General features: G+C 43.5%; 1 protein-coding gene across 1 annotated transcript in view; it reads right to left on the reverse strand.

Moving 5' to 3' along the window:
• Window positions 1-17,331, reverse strand: part of F5 (coagulation factor V) — a 485,541-nt gene that overhangs the window by 376,423 nt on the left and 91,787 nt on the right. The window contains exons 5-6 of the mRNA XM_068269820.1: window positions 10,502-10,660; window positions 7,486-7,707 (exon numbers count right to left, since the gene is read on the reverse strand). Coding sequence (XP_068125921.1) covers window positions 7,486-7,707; window positions 10,502-10,660 — 381 coding nt within the window. The remainder of the gene's footprint in view (window positions 1-7,485; window positions 7,708-10,501; window positions 10,661-17,331) is intronic.

Consider the following 17,331-nt stretch of genomic DNA (forward strand, 5'->3'; position numbering starts at 1 on the left):
TCTACCTTCCTACAAATTTCTGTAGCAGAGACTACAGCAGCACACACCATCTTGGTCTGACCCTCCTACTTTTACTGAACTATTTTTGCTCTTCAATTCTGGGTGGCATTACTAAGACAATCCATCCAGCTCATGTTGCCAGCTAGCAAAGCAGTCCTCACTCTATCTCGGGGCCGACCGCCTACTACTGTTGCCACCACCATTCAGTATCAGTACCCCATTGACGTTACTTGTACACTTCCGGATAGCATTGCTTAAGCAGTTCACCAATTCATGCTGTCAGCTAGAAATGTGGTCCATGCTCCATCTCAGGGTCCATCATCCACCCCTGCTGCTACCACCACCTTTCAGTACTACATTGACGTAACTTTTATGTACTTGTAAGATCCTCAGGGCACTCATGATGGTGGAACGCCAAGACCCACACTGAATCGCAAGCCTCTGGGTCTCGGCGGGCCGCTGACATCACTGGAGCACATGGCGCTTAGCTCCCATTGGATAGGCGGTGGATGCGCTCTCAGTCTGTGCTTCGCCGCTGTAAACAATAGCCACGTGTGTGTATGGCGTGTCAGCTGACCTGCTGACACACCACTATGTCATTGGTTACTTTGGATGCTTTTGCTTTCTGATTGGTTAGTCCTTGTATTTAACTCAGGAGAGCGCCCCCAGACATCGCCTGTGATAGCATTTAGCTTTGACTTGTTGCTGGGTATGCGCTCACAAACATTTGATTACTGTTGCTGACTCTGCCTTGTATCTATGACGTTTAACTCTACCTTGATTTCCTGTTACCGACTCTGCTTTGTATCCTGACCACGCTTATTGGATTCCCTGTTGCCGACTCTGCTTTGTATTCTGACAATGCTTATTGGATTCTATGTAACAAAAGAGGCAGAGGTGTGGCACTCCCCTAACGGTATGGGTGTAAGGTGATTAGTAAGGCAAATACTGTTGCACTCACCGCTCCCGCTTGTTTCTCCTGTATGTACCAAATGGTCAGGGACGTGTGCTCCGGAAATTTAGAAGGAAGAAAAATGTAACAATCTGGGTAAAAAAGAAACAGTTGCCGTGCACCATCCGTCCAAATTCAACAGTGTTTATTCCTCTGGTGAAGACCAAGTACAGTACAGTGTAGAGTAAACATCAAACAGAGTGTACCTCGATTATGATGTGCAGCATAAGTGGTGGATGAAGTTTGTTCCTGCGGGTAAAATTGGAACAGGCAACGGCCGTTTCGCGTCCGGCTGGACGCTTGGTCATGCTGCGTTCCTCTACAATTGGCGCCGGACGTCGGCGTCATGTGAAGAGTTAATTGGTCTAGGATGGAGCGCTTCAGGTTCAGGGACATGAGTCCACACTTCTGCGCACACGGATATGCGACCATAAGGTCGCACTGCGGTGGAATATAATCTCGCCACAAGATGGTGCTGTCAGCACACAATATCCAAGTACTGCGCAATCGTACATCCCAAATGGCATGTAAGGGACACGTCCACAATCTAGCACATCCCTTGCCTCGCATCAACCCGAGTCGGGCTCCCCCTCCAGGCCAATGTAATCAGTGCATCTCAGTGTATATAACAAGTGACATATACACAAACAGTGATACCTTAAAAACATATAATTGGGACAAACAAGCGTCAGGACGTGTTGGACATTAAAATACTGCAAACTCTATCTTATCTATTGAACGGTAGGGATTGGGGGAGCACAAGAGGTCTAGTCTCTGGTCTGGCCCAGGATTGGCAAACCACTGTGAAGGCAGTAAATGATTCACAACAGATGTTTAAAACATGGATGTATTTTAATCAAGAAGAAACAGTGAAGGTACTGTGGGTGCATGTACTGAACAAAAGTAGACGTCTTTCCATTTAAGCTAGAGTAATGTGGACATTGTCACCTGTCTTATAACATTGGCCACTCATTATACATATCCAGGGCTTATGGAGCATGTATATGATGTGCTGGTTTATCTAGAGGGGTGCAGGCAGGCACAGACTGGTCCAGGGGGATAGAGGAAGATTTCCCCCTGGCCCGCCTCTTTACCCTGTGCTATGGGTCGTGGGTGTTTTTGACCCGGCTGTATGCTTAGCAGAAACGAGGGGGGCCAACTGCGTTCCTCACTCCTTCCCTCTCCTTGGGCACCCCTCCTCTGTCAGAAGAATAGGAAGCAGATGCGGTGATTCAGTCATCGTCTCTATCTATGCTGCAATTATCTGCCCCTCAATCCTCCGCGGTGGCCGCTCATTCTCCCTCCACCTCCTGGTTCTGCGCATCATTTGATTACACATGAGGTATAGAACACTGAGGTAGCTATAGAATGAGTGGGTGCCGCAGATGGAGGATCATTTTGCTGGTGAGACTGAAGTACCCTGCTGCTGTCTCCTATTCTAAGTGTTCCTCCAATCGGAGGAACACTTCTATATGCCCAGGACCCAGCACCCACCATAGGGAGAGGAGGGGATAGGGGTGGGGGTTTAAGCACTCCCTGCCCAGGGAGGGGTGGGGGGTGGGGAGGGAAGTATTTGACAGAACCTCTAGGCCCTGCAGGGGGGGGGGGTTAGGCTGGATGAATGCACCTCTGTGCCCATCACTGCCCATCACTCACTGTCTGGGGGCTTTGCAGCACCTCTTACTCAGCACCCACAGGGGAGGTTTTTAAGCACCTCTGTGTCCAACACCCACTGTCGGGGGGGGGTGTGCAAAAGCACCCCTGTGCCCAGAACTCATGGGGGGGTGTTAAAAGCACATCTGTGCTTGGCACCCACTGTCGAGGATGTGGGAAGGGAGCACCTCTGTGCCCAGCACCCACTGTCTGGGGGAGGGGGGGGGGGTTGGAAGCATTTTTGTGCCCAGCACCCACTGTTTGGGGGAAAAGGGAAAAGGGAAGCACCTCTGTGACTTGTCTGGGGTGTGGGAGAGGGGGCACCGCTGTGCCCAGCACCCACTGTCTGCGGGGTGAGAAGCACTTCTGTGCCCAGCGTCTCCAGGTGCCTGCATGCCCTGCCTCCCGCCCACCTCTGATCAGCCTCCAGGTCCCTGTGTGCCCTGCCTCCTGCCCACCTCTGATCAGCCTCCAGGTGCCTGCGTGCCCTGCCTCCTGCCCACCTCTGATCAGCCTCCAGGTCCCTGTGTGCCCTGCCTCCTGCCTACCTCTGATCTGCCTCCAAGTACCTGCGTGGCCCACCTCCCGCCCACCTCCGATCCACCTCTAGCAAGTTCCTACCCGCATAATCAAGCAGCCGTCTGGTCAGAGTGTCCCTGTAAATGTAAAAATGAGTGTTGTGTCTGGAGATGAAAATGTTCCCGATAATACAGATTTTCTTGAAATGATGGACTGTTCCCCATTACAGGCCATGCTTGGGGAAGATAATGGGAAAACATTCACTAATGCAGTTGGTTCTGACCTGAATGTATTTAGCACTTTATTGTTTATTCACTTTATTTTACTTTCACTTTATTTATTTACTTTAGCACTGAATGTATTTAGTATTTAGGGAGAATTTAGCACCGCTCAGATGCGGGATCCCACTTTAATGAATGTTACATCTTAGCTTTCTGTAATTGGTGGTGTACCCCAGGAACCCAGAGCTGAGGACCGGTTTCCCCATTTTCCCATTTTGCAATTAATGGAGACTTATTGTTTCAGGTTGTCAAGGTTTGTGAGGAGATTGTGGAACAACTGTTAGTACCCCAACCATTCAGGCGCATGGTGTTAGATCTGGCTCACAATGAGGCATTGGGGGGGGGGGGGGGGCATTTGGGGGCTGAGAAAGCGGAGGCACGCATAACTGACCAATTTTACTGGCCAGGGTTGAAAGCGGAGGTCAAGAAGTATTGTGCTTCCTGTCCCACATGCCAGTTGACTGCCCCGTGTCACATTTTAACAGCCCTTTGGTGCCCCTACCCATAACTGAGGTTCCATTTCAGTATATAGTGGGACCACTGCTAAAGTCTGCCAGGGGGCATCAATATATCCTGGTAATCAGGGCCGGTTTAAGCAACAATGGGGCCCCAGGGCAAAATAAACATGCCCCCCCCCCCAACATATACACCGGAACAAACATCGGCATAAGGGGACCTTTTTTGCAGCTGATATAGTCAGGGTGTGAAGTCCCAATCGGTCAGAGCTCCACATTCTGGCTATCCCAGCCTGCATGGGGGACAAGGGGTTAAAAAGTTTCAGGAGGGGGGACCCCACATAATTTAAAAAAAAAAAAAATTCCCACACTCTAAACATAAAAAAAAATTGGGAGAATAGGAAAAAATGCCAGGGATCTTCATACAGCCATATTTCGGCTGTATAGCGATCCCTGGCCAAAGCGCTGCGGCTGCGTATAGACCCCCTGGAAACCCCATCAGGAAATTTATTGCGCTTTCGTTTGATGCATGTAAAATTACAACACCGTTAGGTTTGCTACTAAAAGTTACATTTACTGCATTTAAAACTATACTTTTTTCCTTCTAAACTTTAAAATCAATTTTCTCAAAAACTATAAGGTCCTTTTTGAAAAATTGTTTTTTCCTCTTATTACTAATGATCTCCTTAACATATCCTGCAAATTAAGGGTTTCTAGCATTTAAGGTGGATTTGCTATTAACAATTAAAGTCGGCAGGATTTTAAATGTGTTTTTTTTTCCTTTGAAACTTTAAAATCGATTTTCTCAAAAACTATAAGGCCGATTTGAAAAAAAAATGTTTTCCTCTTGTAGCCACTGGGGGCCCCTACAAGCTCTGGGGCCCTGGGGCAGCTGCCTCCTTTGCCTTAATGGTAGCGCCGGCCCTGCTGGTAATACTGGACTAGGCCACCCACTACCGGAAATGATTCCTTTGAGGAAAACCGCGTCCAAGGCCATTGCCCATGAGTTGTTTAATGTGTTTACCAGGACAGGTTTTCCCAAGGAGATCCTTACGGATCAAGGTACTCCATTTATGTCTCCATTTAGGTACCGAATTGGTACCGAGTTGTATTTAAAGAACCACTACAGAAAAAAAAAAAAAAAGGAAGTGGTTAAAATCTGACAAAACCCACAGGTTTTGGACTAGTCTATCACCTCATGGCAGATTCTCAGAGTTATATTTGTTTTCAAAAGCATTTCCTTAATGGCAGTTGCTAAGTCTATAAGTCTAACTGCCAAAATAGTGTTAGGCAGTTGTACTTAAAAAGAAACTCCAATCTAGAATTGAACTTTATCCCAATCAGTAGCGGATACCCCCTTTTACATGAGAAATATAATGATTTTCACAAACAGACCATCAGGGGGCGCCGTATGACTGATTTTGTGCTGAAACCCCTCCCACAAGAAGCTCTGAGTACCGCGGTACTCTGGGCAAACTGCCACAATGTAACAATGTTCACAGACAGGAATTAGCTGTTTACAGCTGTCTCTAACAGCCAAAACAGCTAGGAGCAGCTACATAACCCGCCCACAGTAAAAATGTCACCATGTAATAAATGTCAGAATGTAAATTGGGGAGAGGAAAGATTTTACAATGAGCAAACACTGACTAAATCATTTATACATAATTATGGTAAAAAATGAAGCACTTTTTTACTACATTATTTTCACTGGAGTTCCACTTTAAATGACCACTATTGCAAAAAAAAAAAAAAAGTAGGCAGTTAAAATCTGACAGAACCGAAAGGTTTTGGCACAGTCCATCTCCTCATGGGGGATTCTCTGGGTTTTCTTTGTTTTCATTTCCTGAACAGCAGTTTAACTGCCAAAATAGTAAGATACCAGCCAGCCTCCCTAATCACACTATTTTGTCGGTTAGACTTTGCAACTGCTATTCAGGAAATGCTGTTGAAAACAAAGAAAACCCTGAGAAGCTTGACTGGCCCAAAACCTGTTGGTTCTGTCAGATTTTAACGTGGGCTTCCTCTGAGGGACATAGCGACTGCCAGGGGCTGGAGGAAGCCCCGGATAAGTAGAACTCATTTTTTTAGGTGCTCGGATGTTTCCTTTCAAGTGGACCTGAACTCAGACATCCTCTCTGCTCTAAAAGATACACAACAGCATAATAACCTTTAAACAAAAAACATTTATTTGTTACAGCTGATACAAATCCTAAAATAAATCTGCACAGTTTCTATTTCCTGATTCATGGAAGCAGACATATTGTTTTCAGCCTGTACTTTCAAATGGGCTTATCTGCTTATCTGCCATAGGCAGTCATGTGACACAGGGGGGAGATCAAATTACAACTAGTGTTTAGACACAAATGCGGGGGAATTACACAGGCTAAAATCTTTAAATACATACAGGGTGCATTTCTGTTATGTTTTCCTTGTGTCCTGTGCAAGAGTTCAGGTCCACTTTAAGATCTACGGCCAAGGATACAGCTTGAGATTATGAAAGGCACCACTTGCAGCCAAAGTCTATGATAGTTACATGAGACCATTTTGTACTGTAACCTAATGTTCCCTGTCCAAAACTAAAATGCGCATTTTGAGTGGAGTTAAATAAGATCATTTTATAAATTACATTTTAATATCAGCTTTTTTGCTAATTTGCTTATTTCAGAAATATCAGTTAAAAACAAATAGGTCAAGCACACAGAAACATACAGAAAGAAATAGACCTTTGGCAAATAAAACAACATCTTGATTGTCTTAACCTAAGGCAAGGACAAGATTCATTATTTGTCTACCCTTGTGTTTAAAAATTTAAAATAGATACCACATACAAATGTGAGGATACATATACACATGCAATGTGCCAAGTAAAGTTGTGGAGGCCTAGAATTTATCTACCTTTTATTTAATTATGTAAACATCCAGAATACATAACTTCAGGACTGTGGATGGAGTACAAAGGGTAGTGATAACATGTAATTACCTTCTTTCAAAAAACAGAAAAGAAAGCAAAAAAGAAGAAGGCTTCTATGTCTGTTTTTCATCTACTATATAAAATCTTGGTTCTGGGTCTGTATTGCTAAACTGGGTACCCTGCATTGATACTTCCAAAGTTTTCTCATATACAGAATTGTACAGGTCTAATGGTGCCCATACACGATACAATAAAAATGTCCGATTTTCCCGTTTATTTATAATCAAATGAAAGTTGAAAATATTTTTTTTTCGATCAAGAAATTCGAACGATTATCCCGTTTTTTCGAGAAAAATCTGATCGGACATGCTGGAAAAATCTTTATATTTGATCGGAATAATCAAACTAAATTATCTAATCGAAAAAAAAAAAGGAAAAATTGTACCATGTATGGCCACCACCATAAATCTTGCATAAATGAGGGTAAACACCCTGAAACAACTATATAAATTTGGATGAATAATTTTGTATACAGGTTTCAGGTACGCTATACGACAAAGTTCTGTATACTTTCTAGGACTCTAGGATGAAAATGATAACTTGTTACATTCAATTTTTATTCAAGGGTTTTCTGTCAAACATGTTTTTAAAATGACTACTTGTTACTGTAAGACAGTTTCATCCTGAGTCGCAGAATAACAAACTGCTTACCTTCAATGTGCTTTTCATTCAGAGATGATATTGCCCATCTGCCACTTTGAGTGACAGTCATATTTGCTGTCATGGATGCAGAGCTAGCAAGTCTCAAGACAGAAATTCTATGTTGATTTTGTTCCAAAGTTTGACCAAAAAAGTGAACAGAGAATAATTCCGGTTTGGAACTCATTGCTATTAAATGCCAGCTGATTTTGTCATCAACACAAGCTTTGAAATCTGAAACATATGTTATATGCATATTTAATTAATACACTTAAAGATAATTATCAGACATACTTTATAAGTGAAACTACGGTAATTTATTATCAATTCTAATAGAAATATAGCTCTTTTGACCATATTTGCTTGTTGTTTTTGTGACACGGTCCTAAGCATCATAAAAATTATTGTTTTAAGACTACAAAATGTTCTTTTAAAATGAATGGAACAACTCAAAATACAGGGACTATAAAATATTTTGTTAACGAGAAGAAGGTGTGGACCGAGAGCCCAATATGGTGTAGTATTTATAACACAGGGATATAATACACAATTGAAGAATTTCATACTCACAACCAAGGGTTACCACAAAGGCAACCACTGTAATTCGGTAGGGAGAATTATAACCTGACCCCACTCAGGTCTAAGAAGTCACTCTCTGTAGATAGGAAGAAAGATGGGGTAGCACCCCTCCACCAAGGGTGGACTATATAGAGAATATCTTAAGACAGAAGAGCCAAAGTAGGATAAAAACGTCTAAAAACCGTTTAAGAGGGCGAAGCGGTGGTCTTACCTCCCTCAAGATCAAACAGACAGGGATTCATTATTTATATCAAAAATAACATTCATTAAAACACATACAGGAGTTTGTGTTTAATAAATGTTATTTTTGATATAAATAATGAATCCCTGTCTGTTTGATCTTGAGGGAGGTAAGTCCACTGCTTCCCCCTTTTAAACGGTTTTTAGACGTTTTTATCCTACTTTGGCACCTCTGTTTTAAGATATTCTCTAAAGTATAAAATATTTTGGTATTCCAACATGCCATCTGCTTCATCTAGAAGAGGCCAAAAGGCTATAGTAAAGGAAAGCTACGGCCATTTAAGATGAGGAAATTAAGGAAATTCAATGTCCAGCTCTTTTCATTAACTATTTTTTGCATATGACAGAAGATGCTATTAATTTTAGCATTTTCAGTCTTCAATAAGTGTAGTGAGGACAACATTAGTAATATGATATTAGCAATTTGTGTGAATGTACTGTGTGTGCCACTTAAAACAAATTTCTATTTCTTACCTAAAAAGAAGATACAATTGCAATCAGTTGCAATCAGTTGCATACTGATTATAAATGTTTTTTCAGTGTCTCATTAGCACATGAAATTAGAGGCTGTCATTTTTAATATTTCACCTATTTCTTGGGAACTACAAAAAGTTGAGGAAAATCGAAGCAGGTAATCTGGGCACCAGCAGCTCTTTGGTAAAATGGTTGCCACATAGACCGTAATGTTAATAGAGACTATAGCAGCACCTGGGGGCAGGGGGAAGGCGAGTCAGTTAGGGTTGGGCATTGATTGAGGGAGGATTCAAGTGAGAATAGGGTTAGGTGTCACGATAGTAAAATATGTGTAAATGTTACCGTTATTCTACCATTGTATTACCCATTGCCTAATAGTACAGTATAATACTGGTAATTTTACCAAAATTCTACCAGCGGCTTTCCCCGACACCCAAATTACTGTAGTGTCCCTTTTAGATGTATGCAAGAAAACTGACTGACTAAGGTTTAAAAAAGAATTTCTTGAGAATAGAACCTTCTTGGGGAAAAAAAAAGAACTGAGGGCGTAGGCAAAACCAAAACACTAAGAGCTTGATTCATGAGCAGCTTAAAGAGAGGAGCACAAGCTCAGCGCACACTATGCTGCAGTAGTACAGAGTAGCATGCACTGGTAACTTACACGCGCTCCTTCTAACTAACTGCCACTCTACTCATCTCTCTCTGAGCCCTGTCGGGTCCAGTGGCTTTATAAGATGTGATCCCTGCATGTTGATTTGCCCAGCCGGCTGCCTGTCAAGTGAACGGCAGCCTATTTGGCTAATCAAAGTGCATGGATCATGTCTTAGAAAGCTGCTGGACCTGATGGGGCTCAGAGCAGGATGAGTGGAGCGGCCATTAGTTACAAGTAGCGCGCGTCAGTTACCAGCGCACGCTACGCTGCACTTCCGCAGCATAGCGTGCACTGAGTTTGTGCTCCTCTCATTAAAGAGACTCCGTAACAAAAATTGCATCCTGTTTTTTTATCATCCTACAAGTTCAAAAAGCTATTCTAATGTGTTCTGGCTAACTGCAGCACTTTATACTATCACTGTCTCTGTAATAAATCAATGTATCTTTCCCCTGTCAGACTTGTCGGCCTGTGTCTGGAAGGCTGCCAAGTTCTTCAGTGTTGTGGTTCTGCTATGAACTCCCCCTTCCTGGCCCCTCTCTGCACACTGCCTGTGTGTTATTTAGGATTAGAGCAGCTTCTCTCATCTCTCTTATCTTTTACAAGCTGGATAAATCGTCCTCTGAGCTGGCTGGGCTTTCACATACTGAAGAATTACAGACAAGGGCAAAGCTGTTTGCAGGAAGAGCAGCCTGAAACTTCAGTGCATGAGAACAGGGGGAAAAAACACACAAATGATCTCTTGAGATTCAAAAGGAAGGGTGTATACAGCCTGCTTGTGTATGAATGTATTTTCTATGTGTGGACATACTGTACATCAACCTACTTCCTGTTTTGGTGGCCATTTTGTTTGTTTATAAACAAACTTTTTAAAACTGTTTTTAACCACTTTTAATGCGGCGAGGAGCGGCAAAATTGTGTCAGAGGGTAATAGGAGAAGTCCCTTAACGCACTGGTATGTTTACTTTTGTGCAATTTTAACAATACAGATTATCTTTAAGCTGCGCTGCTGTAGCAGTGCAGCTTGATGAATCAAGCCCTAAATCACTAGACAATGTGAGTTTGGCACTTTGTACAAATTCATACCTGGTCCAGTGTCTTTCATATAGCCATTTATAGTATAAATTACTGGTCTTGGCTTTGGTGATGGAAGTGCTTGCAAGCTTTTATTTTCATCAAACACAGCAAACAATACAATAAAATGTCTGTTAAAGTTCTTTAGTGTTCCATCCTCATTTAGGCTTCCTAAATGTAGAATAATTAACATCTTGACATTAGAAAAAAAATGAAAATTAAGACAAAACAATGAAAACATTTATACAATGTTAAATTCCCCATAAACTTATTTTTGACAACCTTATTCAGTTGTTAAGTTCACACATTTATAAAGTACTGACATTTTTTTTTAGAAAAAGCTTTAGGAAAACTGAACCATTCACATTACTCACTGTTCCATAGAGACGGAGGGACCTACCTTATCAATATGTTTTTGGGTTATTGTAAGAAAGCAAAGTACCTGCATGGGAATTCCATACACAAAGAAAGAACATAAAAATTCCATACAGAAAGTGTTCTTGGTGGGAATCATACTTAGGACTCTGACTTTCAAAGCAAGGTTGCTGAGCTCTTTAAACTCATATTCACTATGACCAAGACTTAAGAAAAGCATCCCTGTTAGGTTCAAAAATGATTACAATACCACATAGGACAAAAGTATGCCATTATTTATTTAGGACTTAATGGGATATGTCCCCTAAATAAATATTTATATGTATGTTTGACCTATGTAGCATTGTGATCATTTTTTTTTGCTTACTAACATGGATGCTTTTCTAAAGTTTTGGTCATACTCATGTTTAGTCATTGTCGCCTTTAAAGGGAATCTTAACTGAACGGGGGGTAAAGCGTTTCAATTACCTGGGGCTATTACCAGCCCCCTGCGGCAGTCCTGTGCCCTCGGAGCCGCTCTGGAATCCTCCGGTCCCCCGCTGTCACTTAGTTTAGTTTTTGACGACTCACCAGTCAGCCGGCCGCCATGCATATTATTGGACGCATTCCCTACTGCAATTAGCGCTACAACGCTAATTGCAGTGGGGAATGCGTCCAATAATACATAATACTATACAATACAATACAATACAATAACATTTCTATAGCGCTTTTCTCCCATAGGACTCAAAGCGCTTAGGCTCTCTCAGATTCAGTAATTAGTAGGATGAAGTATTCACACAACAAAAGTTATATTTCTGCAAATGCCAAACTGAACAGGTGGGTTTTCAGTCTGGATTTAAACACGTCCAGGGATGGAGCTGTCCTGATCTGTTGAGGTAAGGAGTTCCAAAACGTAGGGGCAGCATGACAGAAGGCTCTGGGACCAAAAGTTTCCAAGTGGACTCTGGGTATGACTAGATTATTAGAACCTGTTGATCTGAGAATGCGGGGATTGCTACGCAGCTGCAACATATCTTTCATGTATCATGTAATACTCATGGCGGCCAGCCGACTGGTGAGTCCTCAAAAACGAAACTAAGTGACAGCGGGGGACCGGAGGATTCCAGAGCGGCTCTGAGGGCACAGGACTGCTGCAGGGGGCTGGTAATAGCCCCAGGTAATTGAGGGCACAGGACTGCTGCAGGGGGCAGGTAATAGCCCCAGGTAAGTGAAACTCTTTACCCCCCCGTTCAGTTAAGGTTCCCTTTACTGACCATTAATCAATAATTTGGGGGACAGTTCTGGAAATTAGTCCTATACAGAGACACTATTCCACTGTAGCTGAGCAGAGATTGCTGTAATATAAGGAGGTGCGGAGGGACAGCTTCAAACAAGCAAGTGAGGTGCTGCGTCATGGGGACAAAAGAATACAATGTGTATTGTTCCTTATTTAGTGAAATTACCATGGCAGACCAAACACCAAATGAGTGTACACATGCTAGATTCCCGGCCAAGATGACCTGAAATTCTTGACCAGGGATGCTCATCACGAATTCGTGATCACAGGTAACCCATGGTCACGAGTCAATTTACCCGGAATTCGGGCACTCGAATTTGGATCCGTAGTCGTTGATCCGAATTTGAGTGCACCCGTGATTGCACTCAAAATTTGGCCGTGATAACGGGCTAACCTGTGATCACGAATCCGGATACGGTGGAGATTAAACCGCCAAACCCTGCCGACTTTAGCGGTTAATAGAAAAGCCCCCTTACATGGTATAAACACCACATTTGCCAGATATATTAAGAAGAACAGTGGGAACAAGTGGAATTTTTTTTTTCAAAAAGACCTTATACTTTTTGAGAAAAACAATTTTAAAATTTCAAAGGAAAAAAGTATACATTTAAATGCGGTAAATGACAGTTCGTTAATAAAACAAAACCCGCCGACTTTAGCAGTTAATAGCAAAGCCCCCTTACATCCTAAAAACACCAAATTTGCAGGATATGTTAAAAAGATAGTGGGAAACAATATTCTTTTCCTATTTTTCATGTGCTGAGTGTGGGAAATTACAAAAAAAAATTACGTGGGGTCCCCCCTCCCGAGCCTTTGTAACCCCTTGTCCCCCATGCACGCTGGGATAGCCATACCCCCATACCATAGTCCATGGTATGGGGGGGCTCCGGGGGAGAGGGGAGGCCAAGTCTTTCTCTCCCCCAGGAGCCCTTATCCAATCCATGGACAAGGGGCTCTTCCCCACCTCCGGTGCCCCAGGAGGAGGTGGGGCTATGACTCCCTGGGGGTGGTTAATCGTGGCATCTGGGAGACCCCTTTAAGAAGGGGAACCTCAGATGCCCACCCCCCTCCCAGGAGAAATGAGTATAGGGGTACAAAGTACCCCTTACCCATTTCCATAAAGGGTTAAACGAAATATAAAGGACTTTTGTCGTTGTTGCGTTTTTATTTCATTTAACCCTTTGTGGAAATGGGTAAGGGGTACCATGCAGGCTGGTATAGCTCAGGGTGTGAAGCCCCAGTAGGCTTCACATTCTGGCTATCCCAGCCTGCATGGGGGACAAGGGGTTACAGAGGCTCGGGAGGGGGGACCCCACGTCATTTTAAAAAAAAAAATTCCCACACTCAGCACATAAAAAAAAAAAATAAAAATAGGAAAAGAATATTTTTTTCCACTATCTTTTTAACATATCCTGCAAATTTGGTGTTTTAGGATGTAAGGGGGCTTTGCTATTAACTGCTAAAGTCGTCAGGTTTTGTTTAATTAACGAACTGTCATTTACCGCATTTAAATGTTCCCACTGTTTTCTTAACATATCTGGCAAATTTGGTGTTTATACCATGTAAGGGGGCTTTGCTTTTAACCGTTAAAATCGGTGGGTTTTTATTTATTATTATTACATGCAGTTATTCGACTCAAAACCAAACTCGAGTCAGATATCTTTTTCTATTCGTGATCGTGATCACGAGTCAATTCGAAAGTGGGTGGAGTCGAATTTGTGATCACTCGAATCGTGGTTGGGGATATCCGAGCAACCCTGTTCTTGACTAAGCCAAGACGTTTCCGAATATTACACCCCAGGTAAGGAATGCTATCCATATTCCTTAGAATGAACCCAAACAGTTACAGCTTCGAAGGGGGGGAATAGCTCCAACATGAGGGGGAGGCTGGCGGAGCTGAGGGGGCCACAGAGTTTATGGGGGGCACAGAAGAAGCATCAGGTATGATCACCTCATAAGTTTATACTTAGTTCAGGACATGTACCCTTTAACTGGCTAGTTAAGAAAGGTTCTCTTAATGCCTACCTTGTGGCAGGCTAGAGAGTTGAGCATTGTTGGGATACATCCGGGGTCTAGTTTTATTCAGTAGATTCTAGTGCTACAACATAACCAGCAGATAGCGAGCAGCAAAGGTAAAGGAATTGCTTGTGGCTTAGCCAGAGGCCACCACCATGCTGCTGGGTCTGGACAGTACAGTCAGCCAAGTCCCTGCTCAAAAACTGCCTGTCCTGACATAAATCTCAGCAGAACAGAGGAGCTTGGCAGCAAGTGAAGTCAGCAAGGGTCACAGGCAGCCAGTTGACATAAATATACAGCTGGCAGCAGCCATTCAGTGATTGTAGTCACTCATCACTGATTATATGCAGAAGCACAGCACACATTCAGCCCTGTACAGTCGCAGAGCTCTGGCAACTAGAACAGAATATTTTATCCAAGCAGCCCAAGCACAGTAAAGCACAGAAGCTGATAAACAGAGCAGCTGTTTCACAGCTACCTCTCCAAGTCTGCACTTTCCTCATTTTCCTCTGCTCTGCTATCTGCCCCTTCCTTTAGTGTCAGAGTGAAGGGGAGTAAAGCAAAGCGTCCATGAGAGACTCAAGGAGAAGGAGAGCAGCAGGACAGTGCAGTGCAGACAGGTATTTAAAGAGGAATGGTTGCAAAAATCTTAAAATTTAAAACACATACAAATAAAAAGTATGTTTCTTCCTGAGTAAAATGAGCCATAAATCACTTCTCTCCTATGTTGCTGTCACTTACAGTAAGTAGTAGAAATCTGACATTACCGTCAGGCTTTGGGCTAGTTCAACTCTCCATAGGGGAGTCTCAGCATGGCCTTTATTCTTTATAAAGACGCTCCCTGAAAAAAATTTATACAAAGATGCTGACCAGCCTCCCTGCTCACCGTACACTTTTTTGGCAGTTGAATGGAGCAACTGCCATTCACTAAGAGCATTTTGAAAATAAAGAAATCCGTGTGAACCCCCATGAGGAGATGGGCTAGTTCAAAACCTGTCGGTTCTGTCAGATTTCTACTACCTACTGTAAGTGACAGCAACATAGGAGAAAAGTAATTTATGGCTCTGTAAGGATTCCTCCTTGTTCTGTCCTGGCTTGTTCTGTCCATTGCGGTGAAGCCGCAAACGGACAGTTCTGGCTTGTCAGCCTGAATTCGGTTGTGCATTCGCAATGTGTCACATTGTCATTTGCAATTGCTCTGCAGTTCTAGGATGCTCAGAATGCTGTCATTATTCCACCAATGGCTTACTACAGCTGAGCTGCAGCCAGATAGCCCTGGATTTCCTGCATGCATGTTGTTGCATAGTACTGCATGCATTAGTTATGATAGTCTTTTAGCTAGCAAATGGTAATCAAGCCATCTCAGGATTGAATGATTACCATTCAGTTGTGTGGAGATTTGCATGTTTGCATCCATTGGCTGATGCCAGCATAAAAGTCTGCCTCCCCTTTTAGACCTCGCCCATCATAGCGTTCAGCTCTCTGAGTTTTCGTTGGGTCTATGCTGTGAAAGTTGTTATTGTAAATGTATAATGCCTTGCTCTGTATTGTCATGTCTACTGGATGTTTGCTGACCTGCGACGTCTCAGTGAAATCCTTCTGATCCTGATAGTTAGATTCTGTCAGCACCACGTTGGTGACTGGTAGTATTCCTTCTAGCCTTGTTCTTGAGGACGAACTATAGCAGCGGTTGCCATTAGTTTGCTCCTGCCTGTTAGTCTTGTCTATCTCAGTGTGAAAGTCGCCGTCGCTGAAACAGCGACTAGATTGGCTGAGCATTCCTTCTGTCTGTCTGTTGTCTGTCTTGTTAATCACCATTACTTGTGCTTAGCTAGTTCTTGATAAATATATATGCAGACTTGCTAATATATATTTATCCATTAGTTGAGTCGTTTGTTATTTTCTTTATTTGAGTTACAGAGATTTCTCAGTTACTCTGTTAGCTAGTCAGTTTAGCACGTTTCGCTAGGTTGCGCTTATCGTGACCACCCGTGCTCAGCTAGCATAGTTGTGTTGCTATTAGTTCCATTATTTCCTGTAGTCTTGCCTGTGTGGATGCTTGCTGGTGACTTTCGTTAGCCTGCTTGCTCTGCTTCTGTGGACGTGACTGAGCTGCAGTTGCTACAAGTTATGCTCCAATCTATAGTCCTGTCTTGTATCTGTCTGAATGCTTGCTATCGCAAGAGCAGCGCAACATCGCTGCCATTGCGTCTTATTTGTAGCGATATCGGAAGCCCAGAGCTGCAGTTGCTCTGGGCAGCCTGTGTAGCCTCTTCCATTATCCAGCTCTTAGCCTTGTTGTGCTGGGTGGTCAGAAAGTATGACCCTCCAGCATTACATTATGACGGGCCCAACACAAAATCACATGGAGGAGGTCTCTGACACCGTGTGTTACGGTTCCCTGTCTTTTGAAAGATTTGAAAAGCTTGACTGTGAAACAGCCAGCAAATTTATGCCGAAATTGCATAGATTTTTGTTAAATCCAGATTTTCTCCCATTCATCAGCTGGGACGCCCTCTGGAGGATCGGTCCCGCCCAATCCTAGGGAAACTCAAGAAGACAAGAATAAAAAGCTCCCACCCTCCCTTCATCCCCAGTTCATTTGTGTTTTCGCCCGGGAAACACACAGAGATGCAGCTCCCACTTTGTTATTTTGTTTCCTCACCAGAGGGTGAGTGTTTGTCCGGCGGTAGTACCTGAATTTGCGGGGAGAAGGAAGGGTCCCTGGAGAGACGCGTGCTGCCGCCATCACTGCTGAACGCCCACGGTTGGAATTGGGCTGTTCAGCTTCCGCCTTCCTCCTGCGCGACCGCTTCCTGAAACTTTTGGCCCAGCACACTTAGGTCACTTCCGGTGACGTCAGAGGAGGCGTCCCGAAAGACACAGGAGGTTCCTTGATTTAAACGCCAGCTGGGCGTGCGTGCGGCGGCAAGATGGAGGAACAAAGTACGAGTGCCGCCGCCGCCGCTGCTGCTACTACATCACCAGCGGCAGCAGGACAGAGCACTTCTGTTCCCACTGCCTCATCAAGCGCTGCAGCATCTGCTACTAAGACTCAGCTGCAAACTGATGGTGTGGTGAGTGGGAGATTATTTCTCCCGGATATGCTCCCAGTTTGTTTGTTACAATGACTTTAACTGGTGTGTGTCTTCTTCTCTTTTTGTCTATTACA

Source organism: Hyperolius riggenbachi, chromosome 2, assembly GCF_040937935.1.
Source record: "Hyperolius riggenbachi isolate aHypRig1 chromosome 2, aHypRig1.pri, whole genome shotgun sequence".
Lineage (NCBI taxonomy): Eukaryota > Metazoa > Chordata > Amphibia > Anura > Hyperoliidae > Hyperolius > Hyperolius riggenbachi.